Consider the following 23,692-nt stretch of genomic DNA (forward strand, 5'->3'; position numbering starts at 1 on the left):
GACGAAACGCGCACTGTAAAAAACCGAGCAAGCTATGCGGTCAACATGCGTAATGGGTATTCAATGAACAATCCCTTCGTGCAACTTTGGGCCCATCCGTCAGTTGCCGTTCAGCGTAGGCTCCATGACGGCCCCAGGAGCTTCGTCTCCGACGGACGGCTTCTTGGATCTCAGCGTGAGCGGGAAGGGGTATTCGTCTGGGTCCTCCTCGTCTCTGCCACTTCGTTAGCTCCGCCATCTCGACGCGCATCGACCAAGTCATCTTGGCGGGGGGAAGGGTGCACGAACGGAAGCTTCCAGGCAACATAATCCTCGGTGCTCAGACCCTCCCGGCCCTCCTGGAGGCTGGCAAAGTCCCCCGGCGTCATCATGCCGCTCTTGTCCCGCGGCGAGCCCGGCACGGACAATGGCCGGGTGATCTTCTGCTCGACGCCCGGCATGAAGTCGGACTCGTCGTCGTCCAAGCGGCCGTAGGAATTCGGGTACGCCCTTCGGAGGGCCAGCTGGCGGGCCTTGATGTACTCCATGCCCATGCGCTTCCAGTCGAGCAGCTCGCTCAGACGCTCGGTGCGGTTACGCTGGTTGATGCGCTGACGCCTCGTCTTGGCGCAAAAGTCAAACATGTGTCCCGTCAGCTGGTTCACCGAGTCGTCGACGCCCTTGCTTCGCCGGTCGACGATGTAGATGCCGTAGTCGGTCGTGTTCTCGATCAGCTCCTCCATGTAGCAGCCGAAGCCGGACAGGTTGGTCGTGATGCTCGGGACGCCCATGACGGTGCACTCGGCCGGCGTGTAGCCCCACGGCTCGTAGTAGGAAGGAAAGACGCCGAGGTGGCAGCCGCGCACGAAGTCGTCGTAGTCGAGCGGCAGGACGGGGTTGGCCGAGTTGAGGAACTCGGGGTGGAAGATGACCTTGACGCGGTCCGTCGGGTGGTTGAAGAGCTGCACGCGTCGGATCTGGTTCAGGATGGGGTCCTCGTGGTCGTTGGCCATGTTGTGCGTCACGACGGGCGGCAGGCCGCTGCGCTTCATGGCGAAGAGGCGGCGTCGCAGCAGGACGCGGTCCTGGCTGGAGAAGAGCTCCTTCTCGTCGGGCAGCGGGTCGCCCTCGTGCCACTTGAGGGAGCGCTCGAAGAGCCTGCGGCCGATGGCCTGCTCGATGACGTGCGTCGTCTCCCGCAGCGACTTGAGGACGGCCTGGCCCTTGAGGGCCTCGACGGTGAGCGACGTCGTCTGGGCGGGCATGATGATGAAGGCGACGACGGTCGTCTTGCTGCCCGAGCTCTTGAGCCGGTGGTTCAGGCGGGCCAGGGACTCGATGAACATGTCGACGCCCTTGTTCCGGAACTCGTACCGGCCGGCCGTGAAGAGGTAGAGGGTGTCGTCGCCGTCGAAGTCGTAGTGGCCGTAAAAGTGACCGCGCACAAAGTCGTGGATCTTTTCCTTGGCCTGCTGGTGCAGGTTCTGAAACTCGTGGACGGCGGCGAACTTGGTCACGTTGAGGCCGTTGGGGACGACGCCATCCGGCTTGCGCTTGAGCAGGTGCTCCGACTCGAAGGCCGTGATGTGGGAGACGGTGGTGAAGACGTCGCACGCGTGGGCGGCGGCGCGCTCGATGCAGTAGCGGTGGTAGATGCCACGCTTTCCCGCCTCAGCATCGACGTCGAAGTGCTGCAGGTTGTTGTAAAAGTCGACGGAGCCTGCGCACAGGTAACGGCCGAGGATGGTGGCGTGCGTGGTGAAGATGGTGGTGACGTCGATGCGTCGCTTCTTGGACAGAGGCAGGGCGACACCGGCGAGCCATTCGTGGAAGTGGGCAATGACGGCCTTTTCCTTTTCATGACAGACAAACTGCATCTTGTCAGCGGCGGGCTCGACGGCGTGGGGGCGAGGGGGCGAGCGGGGGGGTGGGGGGGGGGGGGGAGTGGTCTCTAACTCACCTCTCCGAGGAACCAAGCGACCAAGTAGCCGAAGACGATGGCTTCGTTGGTCTCGTCGTCACCGGGAGGGGAGGGGATGCTGGCAATGTTCCACAGGTCCGCCTTCCACTCGTCCATGTAGCCGTAGGCCGTCTTGGTGTCGATGAGGATGACTCTCGGGGCACCCTCGATGAGCCAACGGCCGTAGACCATGTCGATTCCGCGCTCCTTCATGGCGGCCATGGTCATGGCGATGTTGGGATTCGTCGGCTCCATTTCCTCCACCTCGACCGCAGCCTGTCACGGTCAGCTATCGTGGGCACGACGCGACGACGGAGCGGAACGCACGGATTGGCGATTCAAAGGCCCGATGAGAGTGTATCGATCGCCATACTCGGCCGTCGTCACGGGGGCCTTGGACTTGAGAACGGAGTAGATGCCGCCGACTGGGGAGAGGCTGGTCAGCGATGGGCGGCGCCGAGCGCGACGACGAAGGGAGGGGGGGCATGCCTCGGTGGGCCACCTCAGTGGCGATTTCAAACAGGAGATGGTTCTTGACGTCGCGAACCTGCGGCGGCTCGTCGTCGATGGGGGCCATGGCTTCGGCGTCGGTGCTTCGACGGTGGTGGCTTCGAACCGAGCGAGCGCTGCGGCCAAGGGCAAGTCCGGCGATCGAGGCGAATAACAGTCAAGTGGTGGACGTTGAACCAACGAAGCCGCGGGGGAGCTTTCGAGGGAGTCGCGGCGAGAATGTCGGATCCAGCAAAAGAGCCGACTCGTGCACGGCGGTAGGTCCGATCGATCGATCAGGCAGGGAGCGTCGAAGCTGCCAGGTTGCCGGATGGAGCTGCCGCTCGAAGTGGGTCGTCGAGCTGTCCAGGGAGCACCTACGGTGTGCTCGAGCTCGAACGAGGTGCAGCACGACGTACGAGGCGGATCGGCGAGGCAAGCTTGCACAGGACGATGGAAAAGGTCGGCCTCCGGGGACGACGATGTCAAGTTCCTCGTCGGCGATGCCTTGGGATTCGAGCGGGCGAAGTAGGAGGGAGGTGGCGTGGTGAGGAGCTCGAAGGAGAGGATGAATGGTTCGACGAGCGGAAAGTAGGGAGGTAGGTTGGTAGGATGGAAGGATGGAAGGATGGTCGAAGGCAACGCAACGTCGGCGGAGGGGAGGAGGAGAAGCGGAGAGAACAGGCCGGTGACGGTGACGGGGCAATCAGGCCAACAGGCGACGAGCCGGCGGCAGAATAGTGCGGAACCAGCCGCGCGCGCACTGGGGAACTGGAGTTGATTCTCCAGGCAAGCTCGACCGACTCCAACTCCCTCCTTCCTCGTTGCCCTGGCAGGCCGGCCGAGCTTGGATGGCAAAAAAAATGAGTGGGTCTGGGGATCGTAGCGCGAGTGGGCCGCTAATCTAAATCTGCAGCCAACCGTCGCCGAAGCCGCCCAGAGGTTCCTCGCCGCCACTTTCAACGGTTGGCAAGGCAAGAGCAAGGGCCCAGGAGGCAAAACCCACAAGCCCCCGCCAGGGCCATGAAGCAGGCGAGACCTGGAGGGCGTGGTGGCGTCGGGCTCGCTACCAAGGGGCTTGCCATTTTACATGTACACTTGCTGGTATACGTGTACATGTACATGTGAGGTGCACACGTATGTACGGGCACGCTGGGAGACGGCGCATGACAAGCACCGAGTACGGAGTACAGATACAGCCTGTCAGCGTACTGTACAAATAATGGACAGCGACTACCCGTAAAGGTACCGGCTTCCTTCTACCTACATGTACCAAGTACGTACAACACAGTAGTGGGAAGGCACTATTATTACGTGCAGGCAAGTACACGTGCAGTAGTACTACTGTAGGTAATACTACAGTACTTACTTACAGTACTTACTTACTAGTACATGTATGTAAGTACTTAAGTAAGTATGTGCGAAATACGTACTTAGGTACATAGTATGTAGTACACCTACTGGTACTGTACTGTACATGTACAGTACGGAGTATCCGAAAGTACAGTACCAAGTATTAGCAGTAGCGCTGGCTGCTGTGCATTATTAGTTGCCCGACACCCCTACCTTTTCGCCCCCGTAATTACATGGCAGTACGAATCGCTGTACAGAGTACTAGAGCACTGAAATATGGGTTAGTACTATGAAGTCCGCCCCCCCTCTTGAAGCCGGGCCACTCACTGACCGCCGGTCGCCGCCTGGTTTCTGTCTGCTGACCACTGACCGCTGGTCTGGCCTGGTCGTGGCGAATGGCGGACCAGGCCGGATCCAGACGACTTGGGGCTCTCTGGTGCTGTGTCCTGCGTCCTGGTGGGAGGGGACATGGTGGTGCCAGCCAGCCCTCCCATGCCCAGCCCAGCGCCGAGCAGCCTATAGCGTGGAGAGCCTGTGGGCGATATCCTCCAGACAAGATGGTGTGCCGCAAGATGAACAGTCTCGGGATGACGACATCTCGGGAGACGGTGCGAAATATTCACGGGAATCTGCCTACTCGTACTGTGTCCAGCCTGAACGAGCAACCAATCGTCGACACGGATGAATGGCCTATCGCTCGCAGCCGTGGGGTGCAGCCAGTCTGTAAATGTCGTATCATGTTCTAGTTCATCCCTAAAGTTGTGCGTTTGTGGGCTGAGCTGTCACATTCAAGTCGGCACTCATATGAGTCTTTGCATCAACGGCGCGGTAGCCATCGACAGCTGATAGTAGGAGCACGCAACCCGTACCGAATCTTGTAGGAGTAGGTGTAGGGGTAGGTATAGGTATAGGTATAGGTATAGGTATAGGTATAGGCATAGGCATAGGCATAGGTATAGGTATAGGCATAGGTATAGGTATAGGTATAGGTATAGGTATAGGGGTAGATATTCTGCGTCAAGATATTGCCGTGCTGCAACTGTGACGAATGCGTGGCAATCGACGTCGTATGCGTACTCACCCTGCGACATGCCCGGACATCGCGCACTCATCAAATGAGGAGTGGCTCGCGGCGTCTAGCGTCGACTGTATATGTCGTCATCGATGCCTTTCTTGATATCCCTTCCTCGTCTTGCTCGCCTCGAATGCTGCGGATGAAGTATCGGAAATGGCTGTTTGTAGCTGCCATGCCAAGCGCTGCTATAGGCTTGAATGCGAGTTCCGAGTACCCCTTGACTGCGGCAGAGCCTCCGAGTCATGGCAGAGTCTGGTGTCGTCGAGTGAGGGAGTTTGCAAGTCCAACCCGGATGGCAAAAGGTCGATAGCGGAGAAAATGAGGTCGAAATGAACGGGCATCCATATATTGTAAACGTTCACACACGTTGTGGACAGGAAGCTGCTGGTGGTGTTCCTGGATAGCACCATGACTCAGCTGCGACTTTGTTGCCAGCCTCGTGCGATGGATGGCGCCCATTCGTCCACCTTCTTGCCCCGCAGTGGGGAGTGGGACGGCGTCCCGGTGAGTCCACAAGGCTGCCGGATCCTCCCAAAATTTTCTGGAGCCTGCCGCCATCCGATCACGATGAATCGCTTGTGATATTCTGAACTCAGTCGAGGAAGATACGTGACAAGCATCACCGGCCTCAGGCACACTCGCATTCGCACACAGTACCGGGAGCCTCCTTGCCGCCGTCAAGATGACCTCGTCACCTACCCAGGTGAAGGTCGTCTTCACAACCAACGAGGCAGACCTTCAACTGCCCGAGTCGAAGCAGCAGCTTCTTGTCCCCTCAGGTTCGTCCGTCCAACGCCGCGAGCGCCCATGGCATGCGGGAAACTGCACGGGCGATGTTTCATGGAAAGACTAATTCCGTCTAGATATCAAGCGATATGGCCTCTCGCGAATCCTCAACTCCGAGTCCATGCTCGACACCTCGTCGCCGGTTCCCCTCGACTTCCTCGCCAACGGCACCTTCCTGCGAACGAGCATCGAAGAGTACCTGTCCGTCAACGGGCTCTCGTCCGAAACGACGCTCACGCTGCAGTACGTGCGCAGTCTGCTACCGCCCGTCTACGAAGCGAGTTTCCAACACGACGATTGGGTGAGCGGTGTCGATGTCCTGTCCTTGACCTCACCAGCCGGCCGTCTTGCCGAGGGAGGAAACGTTTCCGACAGAGCCGCCACCGCGTCCTACGACGGCCTCGTCCGAGTCTGGACTCCTTCCGGCCATGTGGTCGCGACCTCGTCCTCCGGCAGGGCCGGCGGCCACACCCAGCGCGTCAACGCCGTCCGCTGGGTGTCCCCAACACAGCTCGTGTCGGCCGGCCTCGACAGGAAGGTCGTCGTCTGGGACTACGACGAGGCCGCCGACGGCTCCTCGGCCACGCTGAAGCCCAACATGGAGCTCTGGGGTCACGAGAAGCAAATCAACAGCGTCGCCGTCAACGGCTCCACGAGACGCGTCCTCACCGCCTCGTCGGACGGCTCCGTCGGCTTGTGGACTTCCTCCAAGCGGACCGCACCCCAGGCCGATCCCGAGAGCCTCCCCTCCGCCCACGGCGCCAAGCGAGCCAAGCTGTCGGCCGCCGCCGGCTCCACGGCCCAGCGCGGTCCTCTGGCCATGATGCCGCTGCACAGCGAGCCCGTGACGGCGGCCATCTTCCACCCCAACGACGCGACCGTCGCGTACACGGCCTCGCAAGACCACACATTCAAGACGATTGACTTGACGACACAGAGGGAAGTGTCGAGATTGACGACGATGCATCCCATCATGTGCGCCGCCGCGCTGCCCAACTCTCTCGTGGCGGCCGGCACCTCGGCTCGGCACATCACCCTCCTCGACCCCCGAGAGTCGGCCGCGGCGACGGCAGCCATGACCCTTCGTGGCCACGTCAACATGGTCGTTTCGCTCGCGGCCTCGCCCGAAAACGAATACTCGCTCGTGTCCGGGTCGCACGACAGCACGTGCCGCGTGTGGGATCTGCGCAGCGTGCGCCCGGGCACGACGCAGGAGGGTGGCGGCTCCGTCAGCGAGCCCGTATACAGCATCGGCAGAGAGTGGTACAAGGGCAAGAAGCTTCCCCCGGCGGGCGACGGTGCCAAGGTGTTGAGCGTCGTCTGGGATGAAACGTGGGGGATTGTCAGTGGCGGCGAGGACAAAAAGGTTCAGATCAACAGGGGGCGCGGCCTCCTAGCTACGTAAATAGGAGAGAGAGTTTGGGTATACATGAGAATTGCCTGTGCCGTGTGCCCTCTCATGCCGCCTCGTTTGTCGACTTTGGCCCACTTGCATGATCCCTCGAGAAATGCCGATAGCGGCCCGTGAGCGGTCCCGGCTGTAGACGAGAAGTGATTTCGTTTGCGAGTCGCTTCTTGTCGTACGGCAGCTTCTCCGCCGTGATGGCATCGAGGATGTACGACACCACAGTGTTGCTTTGCAGGGGCGGGTCGCGCAGCAGCTTGGCGACAGCTTCGGGCCCGAGGTCCTCGTTGAGGCGCCACACATAGTACGCCCTGAGAGCGGAAGGAGTTGTCGCTATCGGCGTCCGCTTGGAGGCGCGGAACCTTTTCATTTCAATTTCTGCTGCCGTGATGCGGGCGTCACGCGGCTTCGCAGCCGGACTGGCCGGTTGGGCAGGCTTCTTCGTACGTGCCAAGCTGGGCGTCGACGCGACCGTTTGGGCGGCGGAAACATCTCGGCTCGAATCCTCGGTGGGATTCAACTCTGATTGTTGCGTAGGGATGGGGATGGGGATGGGGATGGGAAGGCCAAGCTCTGCGTGGTAAGGCCGTGGAGGGCATGGCTTGAGCGCTCTCCGCTTCGCCTCCAGAACGTGGTACAGCTGAACGCCGGCATACGCGTCGGAGGCGGAATCTACAACAATGTGAGCGAAAGGGCCTTCAAGATCGATTCGGATTCTGGACGCACACAGCATCTGCTTCGAGTCCAGCGGTCGCATCCAGTTGCTCGATCGAACCGACTGGCCCTTGTACAAGGGGAGCCCGAGACAATCTTCTACCTGTGTCGACAGCGCCACCGGCACCTTGTTGATCAGCTTCGGCGTATCCTGGTACTTGACCAGCTTATACAGGTGGCTCAGCTCAAACACGCCTCTCGCCTTGACGCCGAGGAATCTGTTGAGCCTCGTGCAGTCGCCTTGGATCTGGACGCCGACTTTGCTCACGTTGGCATCTTCCATGATCAGCCGGAAGGTGGGCGCCACAAAATCGGCCATCTCCTTGGCGGCCGAGGGGAACATGGCGATGTGGAAGAGTCCAATGCGGCTTTCGCTCGCAATCTGGACCAAGGAGATGGCCGAGCGAATGTCCGAGTCGCGGTTCGCATACGTCTGCCACTCGAGGTCAAAGCCGAGAAGGCCCTCGTGGAGAAAGTACTTTCGGCAGACGTGCTCCATGCTATGCCTACTCGTGCAGTAGTGTACCTTGACCCTCTCGACGGCGCCGGCTGGCGTGATGCGTTGATACAGAGTGTGCGACCAGAAGGAGTCCGCTTCGCCGACGGCGGCGGCGCGGGCGACATGGAAGCGCTCAGCCGAGATGTTGAAGCTCAGTGGAGTTTGGGGTGCATCCACCGGAGCGGGAGGACCTGGCCTTTTCGCCTCTACCGTTCCATCCTTCTCGACACGGGCCCTTTGCTCGTCCTCTGCCGCGTCGTCGTCGAGCATCTCTCTCGCAATGTCGACAGGGCCAACGGCGACTGACGTGGGGAGCATCCTGGGCTCGACTCGTCCGAACATATCTTGTCTTGTTGATAGCAAATCACGAGCCCCCATGGCCTCGTCTGGCGATGCGTTGGTGCTGGTGCTGGTCGTGGCGGTGTGAAGAAAGCGAGAAAGGTCCAGTCGAGGGTACAGAGCCCGCGTCTTTGGCTCGACGCTGGGAGAGAACCGAATACCCAGACTCGGATTCCACAGGCCATTTGCCTTGCTGGACGACATGGCTCGCTTCATGACCTCGGCGGTGCCATCGACGTCCCGTTTGACGGACACCGAAGCATGTAGGCCGATATCGTCTGGGGCGCGTCACGAGAAGGTGACGTGATCTAGTCCATGGGAAGAGCAACATTAGCTATTGCGATGCCCTTTTTCGTTGACAATTTTACGCGTCCTCAAAGTCGACTGGGCGTTGATGAACATCCATGACTGGCCACTGCAATGAATCATGCCTGCCTCTGGTGAGTTTGAGGGAGCTCGGCAGATTGACGAGGCCTTGGGAATGGTAGGTAAGCAAGCTGGATGGATCATGGTCGCTTTTATGGAGGGGCATAGGTATCGGGTACAAATGAGCCAATTAGTTGTACGCACTACTCAAGTAAGTACCTAAGTAATTACAGTAATATGAAGTAATAATTACTTATTACGGAGTACAGAAGTACTTATTACAGTACGGAGTACATGCACTTACTTACTAGGTATATTGAGTACGTGCAGTACTCCGTCCGTACTTACCTAGTACATTAAGTACCTAGTACACTACGGAGGAGGCGGCTGAAAACCCCCCCTCTCGAACTTGCATGTACATGTACTTGTAGGTGCAGCAATACCTGTATTGATGCTCCGTACTCCGTATCTGCTGCCAGCATTAACAGGTAATACTTGGCCTGTCTGCCCGTAGGCTGTAAATAGCAGGTCGGTTCGGAGTACAAGTACGGAGTACTCCGTACTGTACATGTCGTTTTATGGTCACACGCCAACTCGGTGACTGTTTCGAGACAAGTCCCAATATCAATGGATTGGCGGGTCACTAGAGTGCTGTAAGTGTCGTCTCTGGCATCCCTTCCTTCGCAGCGGCACACGACTGACCTCAGGTGTCTTCCTCAGCGATAGGAAATCATCAAAGCAGTGGGAAAGGCTATATAAACCATTTCAATAATAGACACTTAGTTTTGCGAATTAGATTGATAGGAAGGAGTCGCAATACGACTTGACCTCGTTGTGGTGGGTAGGGCCGAGATACCCTCTCTGGGCACGTTCATGACGCCAGATTCCGAACGCCGTGCTGCTGCACGTATAGTAACATGAACGCTGCGGCACGAGCAGAAACAGGTGCATCATGTGTGCTGGTTGCCCATTCTGCTACCTTAAATAATGCAAACAGGTTCAATTTTGGGAGTGGCCATTCCGGCTACGACGACTGGGTGTCCTCCCTATGGAACTTGGGCATGGCGACTCGGCTGATCGGCATCTACCAACTACTGGCAGCGACATCTTCCGGCATTCTCCCATGCCCATCCACCTTCCGTCGGATAATTTTCCAATTGAGTTGGATATCAATACCGCCATCCGGCCGCTATGCTCAAGGTGCCGCTCTTCAGGCATACGAGTACGAGCACTCCACCTGCAGTGCAAACTGCCCTTGCATGCACTTACATTACAAGTAATAAGTATTGTATGCAAGTTATGAAGTACTGAAATACGGAGTAGAGAAGATGAACATGAAAGTGCAGAGTACTTACTCGGACTGTACTCTGTACAAGTACTCGCTTCATGGTGTACTTTACTTGGCATCAGTGAACGAGCATTTTGTACTCCGTATCGTCGGTGTACTGTAATTGTGCAAGTACTCTATACTTGCACTCCCTGTTCTTGTGACTATCCCCGCCATCTCATGGACCAACCAGTCTGGTCTGCGCCGCAAGACGCACGACGCCCCCCATTGGCCAATGGCACAACGTTCGTCGGAGGTGACGGGCACGTCCATTGGCTCATCGAGACTACTGTGGAGTATGCGCTATACCTTTCCAAGCACGCCGAAGGAGTCAGCCTGCAGCTAGGACGAAAAGAGCGGATTGTCGTGCAAGTGGGTGACATCCGCCTGCCCAAGGCTCAGAACTGCGATAGTACTTGAACTCCGATCGCGACGTCCTCAGGCCACTCCGTGCTTTCTCTCCTTTTCCCATCTCTCGTGGTTTGACCTATTTGCATTGCGCATTGTCAAGAACCGAAATCCCCCCCCCATATATACATGTATGGACAATTGCTGGAAACCAAACGTCTAGTCACTGTCCACCGTAATCTTGTACAATTAAGTAAGCGGGCAAGATTCGGCGTGTGAGGTACGTGATCACCGTTTCCTCTACTCTGGTACATGTGGCACATTCTGTTATAAAACATGGCTCTCTTGCTTACAACTCTCTGTCAAGTGTTTTATTACGGCTCATCTGGCGTATACCTGACCCTTTTTGAGGCCTCGCACCTCCCCATCGGTCAGCTCGCCATCTCATCGCCACCGTGAGTCACAGCCGTACTCCGTACACCAAGGGACACAGGTGCTCCGACGCCATGGCGCCCTCGCCCCAAACCAATCTCCCTCAGGGCTTCTCCGTCTACCAGTCGGCACTCGGAGAGCCGCTGCAATTCTTCCCCAACCTCGGGACACAGCAGCTCGATGACCTGATCAGCTCCTTCCTGCCTGGTCCCACCTCCATCAAGGACAAGCGCATCGCCGTCACGGTCGATTTCTTCGAGCATGCCCTGACGACGGGTCAGAACTTCAAGTTCTACCCAGTTCATGCCGTCACCATGGCCTCACCCATGTCGGCCAGTCCCTCGCTGGACTCGTCATTGGAGGCCTCCCCCGTCACGCCCAGCTGGGACTGGACCACCTCGGCCTCGACCTCGCCCGCCTCGTCATCAAGCTGGCAACATACCAAGGTCAACTCGACCCCGGGTCGGGCCACCGATTTCTCCAAACTTCCTGGCATGAAAATCCTTACCAAGGACGGCCGCGACGTCACCAACTTGGCGTCCCGCGGCTCCAAGACCAAGGCGCAGCGCGACCACGCTCACCTCATGCGAATCATAAAAGCGTGCGACGATTGCCGCCGCAGAAAGGTTCGCTGCGATCCCAGCCACAGGAAGCAATCTGCCGCTCAGACGGCCCAGTCACCCGTCTCGCCCGGCTCGGAGTCGAGCAAGAAGCGGTCAAGGCCATCCCCAACACAACCGACACTGTCCCCGGCACGACAAAAAGAGAACCCTCTCCCGGGCGAGCATGTCATGTTGGTGGACGAGTTGATGTCTTCAACCACCAGTTCCTTCGACTTTGATTCCCTGCTCTCCTTCTCCGACGCGGACGCGATGGAGTCGTTCCCTGCCGCCGCACCCACGGATTGGGACCCGTTTGTCCAATTTTCTCCCATGGACGTCGGCCAAGACGCCAACTTCTTCCCCGACCTGGAGAATTGCATCTCTCCATCTTCATTGTCAATGTCACACTCTGAAGGACTGCAACCACAATGGCAGCATGTGCAGCATGGAGTCGGTGCCCACCTCGCAGCCGCCGATAGCCTTGACATACCCGACAATTCTCCTGGAGACTCATTCCTGGGGCATTCCGGATCAACCAGCGAGGACGACGACTTTAGCTTATTCCTGTCATCATCACAATTCGCCGAGGATGCGCATCGGCTTCCCGTCGGCTCATCGGCTCCCTTGTCTAGGCCGAAACTGCCCGAGTGTCCGCCGCCCAGTCAAGATGTATTCAGCGGCGATTTCGTCGGCGGATGGGAACCAGCGCCGTTTGAGGAGCCACTGCAGCTCAACGCCGGCACATCTGTCGGCGGCGAGCGCTACAGTCCGGATCTGGATGATGGCGGTGCAATGAGCCACCCAGGTCTGAACTCCACGAGCAGCAAGGCCGAGTCTGTTGCCGACCGGGACGTTATCCGCCACGCCAATGTCTTGAATGTACTGCGTCGGGACGTTTTCAGCAGTCGCACGCAGAACAATGTAGGCCCAAGACACGCCCTTTCGCCGTCGAGGTTGCGACTGACCGTTTTGAAGCAGCACTCGAGTAACCATGTTCCGGCGTCGTCATTGACTCGGCCACCCACCAAAGTACGTTTACCTCTGGTCAAGTATATGATTTCGCAACTTACACAGCAGCAGGAACTACCGGACTCGCTCGTCTCTCATCCCATCCTTGCCTCAAGGAATTCCAACGTACGTCCACTAGTTTCGCTCAATTCATCACCGAGACTGACTTGCGACAAGAATCCCCAACCTTCGAGTATCACATCCGATCACTTGTCCATATCGACCACAAGCATACCTGGGCATTACCTGCCTCCTTCAAACGTAGGTAAACAGGATCCATATCAACGAGAACCCTCTCTAACGTGGCCAAAGGCGGGACACTCCCAATTCGTCCTTTCCCATCAAACCCAGCAATGCGAGGGCGCGTCTGTTCATCGCTTCGCGCTGAGCGAATTGCCACAGATCAGCCGTGGCGAACGGCTTGCCGAGTCTCATGCGCCGCTTTTGTCTCGCACCAGGACCGCGCTGCAAGAGACTGCCGCGAACATGGCTGCCGTGGCGTCAACGTCGACCAAGCCAACAGGGTCAAACACGCACTCGCCCGCAAACTCACCCGACACTTTACACGCACATGTTGGAGCCCTACAATCCGCAACTGGTGGTTATGTTTCTGAAGAAATTGACTGTCGCGTCAACAATATGCAACAATCCGACGTTTTGGATGGGGCTGTTGCCGTGTCCACTTCCTCCCACCAACAAAGGTCGCCCGCACTCTCACCCGCACACTCGCCCGATTCTGCACACGCACAACTTGGAGCCCTGCAATCTGTGGAATCTCGTTATGCGTCCAGCGATATTGACCGCGGCGCCAGGCGTGTGCAACAATCGAATGGTGCCGATGTGTCGGTCGGGGAATCGAAGCCATCCATCCCACTGACGTCGGCCGCAAAGTCGTCCGAATCGTCGCACTCACACGTTGGAGTCCTTCGTTCCGAGTCGCCTCGCTGCCCTGCTGTCAATGTCGAGAGTGCGGCCGATAACTCGGGCGATTCTCAACGCCGAAACGAGGAAAGAACATCTTTCCCAGTTGCCTCACCCCAACCCATGCCTGGAGACAGCAGTATCGCCGGGTTCAACTGGGTACCACTACTCCCAGTCGACAATTCGGTCACCTCAAACAGATCAAACCCTCAAGGCTTAGAAGAGAGTATGCGTCATCGCCAAAAGGCGAGCATACTCACGCTGGCTACGATCAAAGCCATCGTCTTCATGGTCGAGTTTGCCGCTTTATTGCTGTCGTTGCATTCCGCCATCATTTCTACATGCAGTGGGTTTGGCAACGTCTTCGGCATGGCATCAAATGCCACCAACACGGCTTCGAAGCCGAAAATGGCCCTCCGGCCTTTGACGGCACCAAAATGTTCCGTCACTTTCAGAACGAAGCGCACTCTGTCGTCACGCATGAGTTGGACGGCCAGATGCACGAACACTACTCAGAAGGGTCCCCGCTACCAACCGACTTGGTCGTCCCGGTTTCCATTATCCAAAATCACGTGGCACCAGCCCGTCAAGTTCTAACCCAGGTATACGAACAAGCCGTCATCACGATGGCATCGTCGCGGGACCCTGCTTGCCTCGGTAGAGTTTTATCCAAGGGCAGCACGCAGCCAACACTCGACCCTAAGTTGGCAGAGTTCTGATTGCTACCGACGTGGGAGCTACTAGGTAGAAGTAATAATAATTTGCCTAGGCCCGTTTTATTTGTTTTCCTATGGAGGTGCTGCGCTTTGCTTTGGTCCGTACTGTGTCAGTTCTGTAACAAACGTAAACAACGTAGCACTTGTCACGGTCCGAGTTGTTATACTCGTACGTGAGTAGTACGCTCAGCGGTGGGAAGGGAGAAGCAGGGAGAAGCAGCGAAGAATACTGGTGGATGCACATACTTACTTTAGTAAAGTACTTGCTGTATTACCTGAGTGGGACAACAGGATGTACTGTACGGAGTACTCCGTAATACTCCGTACTTACAATAAGTATTAAGTACTGTAAGTTAGTACAGTAAGTACAAGTACTGTACAAGTAAAGTAAGTACGGCGTCATGTGACGAGTCGTTGAGAATGGAGCCAAAATCGAGAAGAAAAAAATGGAGCTTTGACGCCTGAGTAAGTAATAAAATGCATGGGAGAAAATAAATGGATCAAGGACGACCAATAAACGGCAGTATGGATTCCTGTTCTGCTCAATGACATTTATCAATACTGCCAAACCACCAGCATTGGTATTTTTTGCCTTGGTGCCCCTAGGCTTCTCTACCGAGTGGTTACGCGACAGAATCTGAACAAGAGCACGGCCAACGCAACGTGTGACTGAGCGACAGAGCGAGCCTTGAGGTTGATGATCTTGGTAGTCGAGGATTGAGTCTCTCCACCAACCTCAGCATAAGTACTTTTATAGTGCCAGTTCATTGAGCAGCGAGACGCGGGACAGCGTCAAACAGCAGACCGGACATCTGGTTCATGCATATAGGTGCGCCGTTGTCAAGAGTTTTGGCGGGCTCGATCGCCGTTGCCAGGATTGACAGCAACTGATGCCCAGCGAAGGCAATATCCTGAGCGTAGACGTCGTCGGCCTACCGAAGGGAAGCGGCAGGCAATCGTCTCGGGAAGCAGCAGGAAAGAGGCAAGGACCTGGCGGGCAGAGGATCCGGCTGAGCCTGTGGTTGTCGTCGTAGGAGGCGGGAACAGGCTCGAAGGCAAAGGCAAAGCGGCCGCCGAAGAGCAGAAAGAGCAAGTCGATATTTGACAGTCAATCAATCGGATTGAATTCGCCCAGCCGCTGGTGGAAACTGCACAGTCGGGAAGCAGAAAGGCACCCCGGGCGTCCAGGTGGAGGTTGCGGCGGCCGTTGCAGCGAAGCGAGAGAATAAGCCTGCAGAAGAGGAGGAAGCAAGCAGAACGGGTTGCCATGGCGCCCTTCCACCACCAACTGTCGGCTGCCCTTTGCCACCTATTTTGTTCCTCGACTGCCGACGAGGGGAGAAATGGGCGAGGACGAGGCGAGAAGCAGATTGAGCAGCAGATTGAGCAGCAGACAGAGCAGCAGACAGAGCAGCAGAAGGAGCAGCCGACTCTCGGCGGGAGCCATTCACAAACGACTCCCCGCCGAAGCGGCTGGAAACGATTCCTCTTCACACAAACCCGGACCATGGAGCCCAAGGCCGACGGCGACAAGATGAATGTGTCTCCCGACTCGACGCATCTTGCAACGACATTTGGCGGCCTCGATCTAGCCGGTCCTGATGATGGGACCCTGTCGTCCAAGCCCAAGCAGGACGCTCCCGATGATGACCCCGAGGCCATCCGCGTGCGTGAGCAGAACCAGTTCTTCATCACCGAGGCCATTGCCATGGTATGTGCACCCGCTCCCCGCCGCTCCAACTCCGGCGTGGTGGAAAAGCTGACGCCGTCTCGCTGGCTGCCACCAGGCTCGGCTTGCTCTGCGTACCAACGAGACGCCCGTCGGCTGCGTCCTCGTCCACGACGGCAGAATCATTGCCAAGGGAATGAATGCCACCAACGTCACCCGCAACGGCACCCGCCACGCCGAGCTCATGGCCATCTCCGCTCTGCTGTCGGTGGCGGCCAAGAGCGGCCCCAAGACGACGGCTCTCAAGCCCAAGCCGGCTGCCGAGGAGGCGACGGCCAGCAACCGCCCCAGCACCGCCGAGGGGACCCCTCCGGCCACGTCGTCGAGCGCGGCGTCCGGGACGACGGGAGAGAACGGGTCGGTTGCCTCGGTCGACCTGGCGCCCCTCGACGACGGCAACGACGACGGCAGCAAGGGCCACCTCTACCCGTACGGCCAGAGATTCTATCCCGCCGAACGCGTCGACCCCGCCATCCTCAAGGAGTGCATCCTCTACGTGACGGTCGAGCCGTGCGTCATGTGCGCCTCCCTCCTGCGCCAGTTTGGCATCAAAAAGGTCTACTTTGGCGCCGTCAACGACAAGTTTGGCGGCACCGGCGGCGTCTTCAGCATCCACGCCAACTCGCTTCCCGTCAGTCCCGACGGCCAGACGGCGGCCGCTCATCCGATTCCGCGCCAGCCGCAGGCTCAGCTTCCCGACGGCACCGTCGTCTTGGGGACGTCGTATCCGCCCGACGGCGGCGACGGCGGCAATGTCGAGCCGGGCTTCGAGATCGAGGGCGGCTGGGGACGCGACGAAGCCGTCGGCCTGCTGCGGCGATTTTACGTGCAGGAGAACGGACGAGGTAATGCCTCGCCACCGCCCGCCGCTGCTTTGCCATGCTAACCTGTCGCAGCGCCCGTGCCGCGCAAGAAGGAGGGCCGCGCCGCTCGTCTTGCCGCGCTGATGGAAAAGGACGGCAACGGGTCGACGACGACGCCGGGGGCTGATGCGGCCGGCGACGAAGACCTCGCCGATGACGCGGATGCTGCACCGGGAGAGGAGGCGAATTCGAAAGAGCATGCCGGCCTGCTGGACGGCAACGATGACTTTGCCGACGACGACAACTACCTAGATCTGATTGGGGGCCGAGATCCACCGCGGTAGCCCGACTACTGCCTTGACATCGTTGCCGGCCTTGGGCACCCTATCCACGGAGCGGGAGGGCAGGTTCGGTCATCTGATGGCTTGCCCGCTGAGGTACACTTGGTGTTGATTTTGCACCCTCCATCCTAAAAGGCCGGCGTTTGACTTGGCCAATATGACAATGGCAATGCAGCTGCTACGAGGCATGAGCGAGTGAACGGGCAACGGCTGATTCATTTTGTCCCTTTGGTGTTGACTGAACGGATAGAGTTCAAGCGGAGCAAAATTAGACAGGAGAACAAGCAGAACAGGGCATGATGGTAAACTGCAGTCTACTTTATGTTCCAACAGTAGAAGGGCTACAATGCCACGTCACGAGAACTAGCGTCAACATGAGATCGACGCACTCGTTGAAGTCGGGAGAAATGTGTAGTAGGATGTTGACCCAATGTCTTTTCGATGGTTTCCATCACATATTGTGTTCGTTCCTTCTGCTAGGCCCTCATCAGCGCTTCGTGGTACACTTTCAGCGACGCAAACTCCGCAGCAGAGCGCCGAGTCGGGGGCGCATCTCCAACAGTTGTCAAGCGAGGAGGTTATGTGAAACTGGAGGTTTCCCCAGCTGCGCATGCCGCATCCAGAGACCACGTCATGAATCTAGCCCTCGGGGAGGCGTTGGCGAACAGCGGCGACGAGGGTGGGAGGCGGGCCTCGCAATTCCAAGCAAATCTCTCGCATGCCGACTCCACGCTCCTCCGTTTGCCGAGCTGAACCCAGGCATGGCATCACGGGGAGTCCTCGGCACTGCTTTTGCGCTTGCACTCGCTGCTGCAACTGCTGGACGCACAGCCGAGACCGGTTCCAGGGGCACTAGGCTCTGCGGTGCCGAACCAGCAGCATCCTCTTTTCGTGCCGCCTTTTTGCCTCGTGTGGCTGGGTTGTTAATCCGCCGCATCGGGGCCGCGCCCTCGCTTTGATCCGATCCTGCGCTCTGTTGACGATGGAGATTGGGGCGGTTCCGTGTCGTATTTGTCGACTCTTTTCTTGCAAACGAAGTAGCCCGTAGTGACGCGCTCTTTGGATTATCCTCCGCATCATCCGCTGTCTTTCCATCCGGTGGGGAACTGCTCCTTCTCGGGGGAATATGTGCGCTCGCCCGCCCTTTGCCAGCAGCCTTTGTGCCATTCGACACAACACCAATCTCCGTCGTACCGATGTCGGGCTCATCTACCGTCCTATCTGTTGATGGGCTTTCCCGTTCTCGAGAATTCGTTTCCGCAGCATGCTCTCTGAGCGAGCTAATGGCCTGCGGCCGAACGGGGTCACCATGCTGCGGAGTTGCATGGACGCCGAGCGTTGCCGTGGATCCAACCCTGCTCGTCGCCGGCGCCAGCAAAAGGCCATCTGTTGCCGGCGACGGTGCATACCCAATAATTTCCATGCTTTTGACGCTCTTTCTCGCCATTTTTGTGATTCGCAGTCCTGCTTTGCCATCTCCAGTTCCTGTGCCTGCATCGGATCTCTGGTGACGGGAATCTCTCCTCCTCGGCGGCGGCGACGGCAGCTCGCATTCGACTTCATTCGTCTCGCTCGTGGAGCGCGTATCGGGATCGAGAGCGCGGGCTGATGAGACCTTGGGCAATCTTTCTCTCTGCCGTTTGTGTCTCCCTTGTGCAGTCTCATTCTCGCCATCTGACTGCGACACCGCCGTCTCAATGGCAGGTTCTCGCCTTCGCCGCGAACTCTGTCCATCGTGTCGAACAGCAGAGGCCGTTGCCGACGCTTCGGACTGAAGTCGTACGCTTGAGATGGGTGCCTGCTTTTTCTGACGATGGACTGCACTTGAATCGGGCGTCTCGGAGCTGCCGGCCAAGGCCACTTGACGCGTTTGCTTCTCAGACACCATGAGCAGCCCCCTTCTTTGTCTTGCCCTGATCCTTAGCTCCGTCCGTGGCTCGGAGCTTTTGGGTGACGCAGGGCGGCCGGAAACTTCCTGCAGATGAGCGGATGCTGTCGGCTCTCCTTGCAACGTCGGCCGCCTCTCGGGCATCGACTGCGTGACAGGCCTTGTCTCGCAGACTGGACCTCTCCTTCCCTCGAATGCCTCATTCTCGTCTTCGGTCCTCGAGAATGCCGACAAAGCGGGCTCTTTGTGATCCGTTTGGGGTGTTGCCGTTGCGACTCCCTTGACTAGAGTCGCCCGTCGTCGTGTCGGATGCCCATCGTTTGCTCCTGGTGAATCCTGTTCGGTTCGAGATTGGATCTTGCATGTTCCAGCGGCGCCTCCTGCCACTCCCTTTGTCGTAATCTCCATTTGCTGCAGCCCCGGGTCACCAGCACGTTCCGTCTTGTCTACAAATGTCGCATCCCGTTTCGACCGTGATCTACTGCGTATCATTACCAAATCGTCATTATCGTCGTCTTCGTCATTCTCTTTCGCCACAATTCGTCCAGCATCCCTCGGCGGCACCCACAGCTGCTCCCTCGGTGGTCTCGGTCTCGTCTTCGTTGCCGTCGATCGCCCGCCAAGCGGCACCGGGCAGGATGACAATGTCAACTGGGTCCCGAACAGGTTCTGGGCGTATCCTGCTTTGCTGGGCGGCGAGACGCCGAGCCGCCTGCGCTTCGGGTTACCGTCGGGATCGTCCGTCGCTGCGGCGAGACGAACTTCGTACGGTGAGCGATCCGATACGGCTGCTCGACCGAGTGGTCCGGGGCTCGCAGCAATCGAGGTCAAGGGCCGCTGGTGGTGGAGATGCGGCTGTCCCGTCCCCTCCTGTCTCCGGGTGGCGACCCTCGCAGCCGGCGTCTTGGCCGCCGCTTCCGCCCTTCTCTTCTCCACCTCCCTCACCCGTCTGTCGAGGACCTCGCTCAGGTCCTGCTCTCGCTCGCCCACGCACTCGGCCACCTGGACAATGGCCGAACCTCTGTCCAGCGCCAACTCCTCCCCTTCCTCGACGACGGGGCAGGCTCCCTGCCAGTGAGCATCACCGATGAAATTACCTCGCTCATCGTACACCATGACGCGCTTGTTGAAGGTGTGGTACTTGAGCCGGCCATCTTGCCACCTTTTCTGCTTCCGACGCAGGTCGTGGGTGAAGAGGCAATTGAAGTCGAGGACGGTCGCTTTCGTTGAGGAGATGCCGCTCGCACCGGAGGACGAGCTGGGTCCAGCTGCAAGTTTCTCAACGGCATAGGACATGGCTACATGCACCCGCGTCGCATGATTCTTGATTGATGAAACAAAATCACGAGTCGTCGGCGGCAGAAAACCTTGGGAGGTTCGTGGCGACGGCCCCGCGCCGCGTTTTCGATGACGCCAACTGACGCCAACTCACGTGCTTCGGCAACGTTTGCTGCACAAGTAAAGTAAGCACTTAGTTAAGTAAGTATTACTGTCAATCGCTACCTACTCAGTACAGTATTAATACTTGCAGTATTATTACTGTGCTCCGCGCGTTAGTACTCTGCAGTATTACATGTACTTGCACTTAGTACTCTGTTCACTTCAACCTTCTGTAATTACTTTACTTACTCGCGTACTTGTAACCTCCGTACTCTTGTGCCGTGTACCGTGCACATCAGATAAAGACGTACTGTACAAAGTGAGCCGGAACTCGCAGAGCGCATCGCGTTTTTTGCATTTGCCAAATCTTCATTTCGTTTGCGTTGCCAAATTGCCACCGCTCGTTACCAATAGCAGAGCACAGTCCGACGGGCACGCGGCGAGCAGGGCCGGCGCAGTGTTATCGGTCTCGCAACGACATGGCCGTGCAATGGTGCCCACAGATACATGAGCTTGCATGCGATACTATCCTAGCTTGAACAACTCACACACGCCCATGGTTAATGCGGGCAGTTCCAGAGCTACTGAATTGACGGCGCATCGGGCAAAGACAGTATTGGTTTTGCTTTGAGCCCAAGTCTCTATGGCAAAAGAACGAAAACTTAAAGACACTCGTGGCACCTTGTGCAGACACAGGCAACCTCCAGTCCAGTTCAAAACGATACAACATGTGGCCGCTTTGCCGTTGGCGTCGCACCACCCTTCCTCGCCGACGCCGAAACCGCATTGTGTAATGTGTAGACTTGGGGCTCCTATGCGGAGTACTTGGGACTCAAACACATGTTGGTGGCAAAGGACGACGCTGCAAGTACAGGACAGTAGTACACCTGGACCGCAATACATGGAGATGGTTGCACGTGCAAACGAGTGCGGATACACCTCGTCCCTGTCGAAATGTGGCTGCCTATGGGACCTGGTTTTTCTGTTCCATCGCATCGCCTTGTAGCCATCGTCGGATGGCTTCCTTTTGCTTCCACCCACTAGTAGTGGGGTTTCCCCCTCAGTGCACCGTCGAGTGGCGGTATGAGGTGTCGAATACACCCGTGACAAGATAGTTGTTCGTGCTGCAAATGCATAATTGACCGTCGCGGCGGTTCTCCAGGGCGAAAGGGCCCAACGCACATACGCGACCAACTATGCAAGGCTGTGCCCAATCTTGAGCGCAACCGAAGAGGCCGGCCTCGTCGGCGCTGGAGTGGTGGCCTCAACGAATGGCGGCCCCTTTACTGTTTCGAATCGACTTTATGATAAATAGCAAACGCCGTAGAATGCATGGACTCGGCAAGCGGTGATGGCAAGCAAGCAACAAAAAGAAAGCCGAGATGAAAAGTGTCGCCCTGGGCTCGTTTGGCCGGCGCAGATCAGGTAGGGCGGGCCGCGTAGCCGGCAGTACGAGGGACCGACGTGCCCGCCATCAGCCGGCCATCACCCTTGTCGAGGTACCCGGCGCGGCCGGCGTCGAGATCCATCGGCGTCACGGGGCCGGGGCTCCCCAGCGGGTTCAGCCGGGGGGAGGCGGGATCGTGCGACGCCACGGCGGCCAGGGAGTCCCTGAGAGGCAGGCCGTTGAGCGAAATGGTGGTGCCCGTCTTGGAGAGGGTCTGGGAGGAATCGCCGAGGGCAAGGGCAGCCTGGGCAATCATGTCGCGTTGATACTGCTGCATCTTGCGGCGCGCCTCAGCCTGCGTCGCCTCTCGACCGCTCGCGGGGACGGGCGCGTCGGACGTCGTTTGCGACGACGGCGAGTCATCCGGTCGGGCGCGTTGCCGGCTCTGCGCGGCGTGAAGGCGCTCGTAGTTGGACGGGTAGTACTTGCCGACGGGCAGCGGGTTGTCGTGGAATCCCGGCGCCAGATACGAGGCGACGGGCACGATGGGTGGCGCCATGGCCGTCGTCGACGGGTTCCTCGCGGGGAAGGATTTGGGCACGACGCGGGCGTCGGTCGCGTGCGCGGCCGAGTCCGAGGTCAGCAAGTGGTGGCGAGCAAAGGCGGTGTCGCTGTGGAAGGGGTGGGGGCGATGGACTCGGTTCGTAGGATCTTCGTGCATGGGAAAATATCCTCTGCCATGACGACATGGTCAACTTGGCATTCGTCGACGATCGACGGTGGGTGGGGATAGCATGCTGCCATGGATCGGGCACACTCGCACCGACACGCGCAATACGTACCCTGGGAGGTCGCCTCGCGCCGAGAGTGGTTCCAGAGGCGTCGAGACGGTCGAGGAGTTGTGCCTTTGGACGTGTTTGGGAAGTTCGATGGTGATGGGGTGGCTCGTGCTGGCACAGGAGCGGAAGGGGATGCCGCCAGGGCTATCTGCGAGAGGAGTTAGCCATGTATTTATATGCATGCATTGTCTACATGCATGCATATGTATAGGCATGTAAATCGACACAGCGCAGTTAATCGACACGGCACATGTGCAGCAAACAGGCCTGTCGGTTCGCGAGCGGCAGCCATGGGCGACACTTGTGCGTCCATGGCATGGACCGACGGTTTGATGCTTCGCCAGGATCCGGTTGACATTTGCCACGGGTGCTGCTGCGTTGGACAATGACGCAATGGGCGCGTCGAGGCCAATCAGCGGCAACGCCAACCCTCCCAGGCCGATCCAACGTCGCCCCACAAACGAGGGTGCGCGGATGGTGGAGTGGATGGATGGTGGGCATGCCGGCCTCGAAGCTTTCAACGCCATCCGAGGGGCACCAGGACCAAGCTGGCGAGGGGACGGGGGCGCGATTCGATGCCTCTCCTTCCCCTGCCACCGCGTCGATGCTTGATCAGAAGAGGCGGGCGGGAGCCACGGTTCGTCGGTTCGTGCGGGCCGAGACAAAGGAAAGGGACGAGGAGGCAGGGGCGAAACGAATGCGTGTGCGGTGTGCGGAGATGCTGGGGCAAGCTGGGCAAAGTAAACCGGAGCAGACGGGCTCGTCACTTACTTGGAGGCTTGGCTGACGCCCGCCGCTCCGCATCAGCAGCAGGAAAAGCGGGCGTCCCCGGTGCCGAGACGACGGCTTCGTCAGCCGAAGCAGCATCGTCGCCGGGCGGCCCGCTCGTCGTCGAGGTCAAGGACAGCTCGGACGAGCTGGACAGGGTACGGCCAGGGATCCCGGGGCGTCGGACGGGCGAGAGGTACGCCGCCGAGGACTTGAAGGAGCGTGCGAGGCTGGTCAT

The 23,692-nt window shown here is 58.4% G+C and overlaps 7 protein-coding genes across 7 annotated transcripts; 3 read left to right on the forward strand and 4 right to left on the reverse strand.

Annotated features, from left to right (window-relative positions):
* Positions 1-99: 99 nt before the first annotated feature.
* On the reverse strand, positions 100-4,251 carry DCS_03983 (glycogen synthase; the record flags this gene model as incomplete). Its single annotated transcript, XM_040801295.1, has 6 exons — positions 100-214; positions 289-1,850; positions 1,940-2,215; positions 2,267-3,191; positions 3,995-4,042; positions 4,109-4,251. The coding sequence occupies 6 exons, from the start codon at positions 4,249-4,251 to the stop codon at positions 100-102; spliced, it is 3,069 nt and encodes a 1,022-aa protein (XP_040656328.1).
* Positions 4,252-5,538: 1,287 nt separating this feature from the next.
* DCS_03984 (Ribosome biogenesis protein YTM1) lies at positions 5,539-7,047 on the forward strand (the record flags this gene model as incomplete). The annotated part of the gene is made up of 2 exons (XM_040801296.1): positions 5,539-5,635; positions 5,720-7,047. The coding sequence occupies 2 exons, from the start codon at positions 5,539-5,541 to the stop codon at positions 7,045-7,047; spliced, it is 1,425 nt and encodes a 474-aa protein (XP_040656329.1).
* Positions 7,048-7,099: 52 nt separating this feature from the next.
* Positions 7,100-9,109, reverse strand: DCS_03985 (putative Werner syndrome helicase; the record flags this gene model as incomplete). The annotated part of the gene is made up of 2 exons (XM_040801297.1): positions 7,100-8,877; positions 8,968-9,109. The coding sequence occupies 2 exons, from the start codon at positions 9,107-9,109 to the stop codon at positions 7,100-7,102; spliced, it is 1,920 nt and encodes a 639-aa protein (XP_040656330.1).
* A 2,037-nt stretch (positions 9,110-11,146) lies between these two features.
* Positions 11,147-14,200, forward strand: DCS_03986 (uncharacterized protein; the record flags this gene model as incomplete). Its single annotated transcript, XM_040801298.1, has 1 exon — positions 11,147-14,200. One exon carries the CDS (start codon positions 11,147-11,149, stop codon positions 14,198-14,200), a length of 3,054 nt encoding a protein of 1,017 aa, XP_040656331.1.
* Positions 14,201-15,586: 1,386 nt separating this feature from the next.
* DCS_03987 (uncharacterized protein) lies at positions 15,587-17,195 on the forward strand (the record flags this gene model as incomplete). The annotated part of the gene is made up of 3 exons (XM_040801299.1): positions 15,587-16,030; positions 16,107-16,893; positions 16,945-17,195. The coding sequence occupies 3 exons, from the start codon at positions 15,587-15,589 to the stop codon at positions 17,193-17,195; spliced, it is 1,482 nt and encodes a 493-aa protein (XP_040656332.1).
* A 628-nt stretch (positions 17,196-17,823) lies between these two features.
* On the reverse strand, positions 17,824-20,376 carry DCS_03988 (uncharacterized protein; the record flags this gene model as incomplete). The annotated part of the gene is made up of 1 exon (XM_040801300.1): positions 17,824-20,376. One exon carries the CDS (start codon positions 20,374-20,376, stop codon positions 17,824-17,826), a length of 2,553 nt encoding a protein of 850 aa, XP_040656333.1.
* Positions 20,377-21,881: 1,505 nt separating this feature from the next.
* DCS_03989 (uncharacterized protein) lies at positions 21,882-23,692 on the reverse strand (the record flags this gene model as incomplete). Its single annotated transcript, XM_040801301.1, has 3 exons — positions 21,882-22,581; positions 22,690-22,834; positions 23,458-23,692. 3 exons carry the CDS (start codon positions 23,690-23,692, stop codon positions 21,882-21,884), a joined length of 1,080 nt encoding a protein of 359 aa, XP_040656334.1.

The sequence above is a fragment of the Drechmeria coniospora genome, chromosome 02 (genome assembly GCF_001625195.1).
Source record: "Drechmeria coniospora strain ARSEF 6962 chromosome 02, whole genome shotgun sequence".
In the NCBI taxonomy this organism is placed as follows: Eukaryota; Fungi; Ascomycota; class Sordariomycetes; order Hypocreales; family Ophiocordycipitaceae; genus Drechmeria; species Drechmeria coniospora.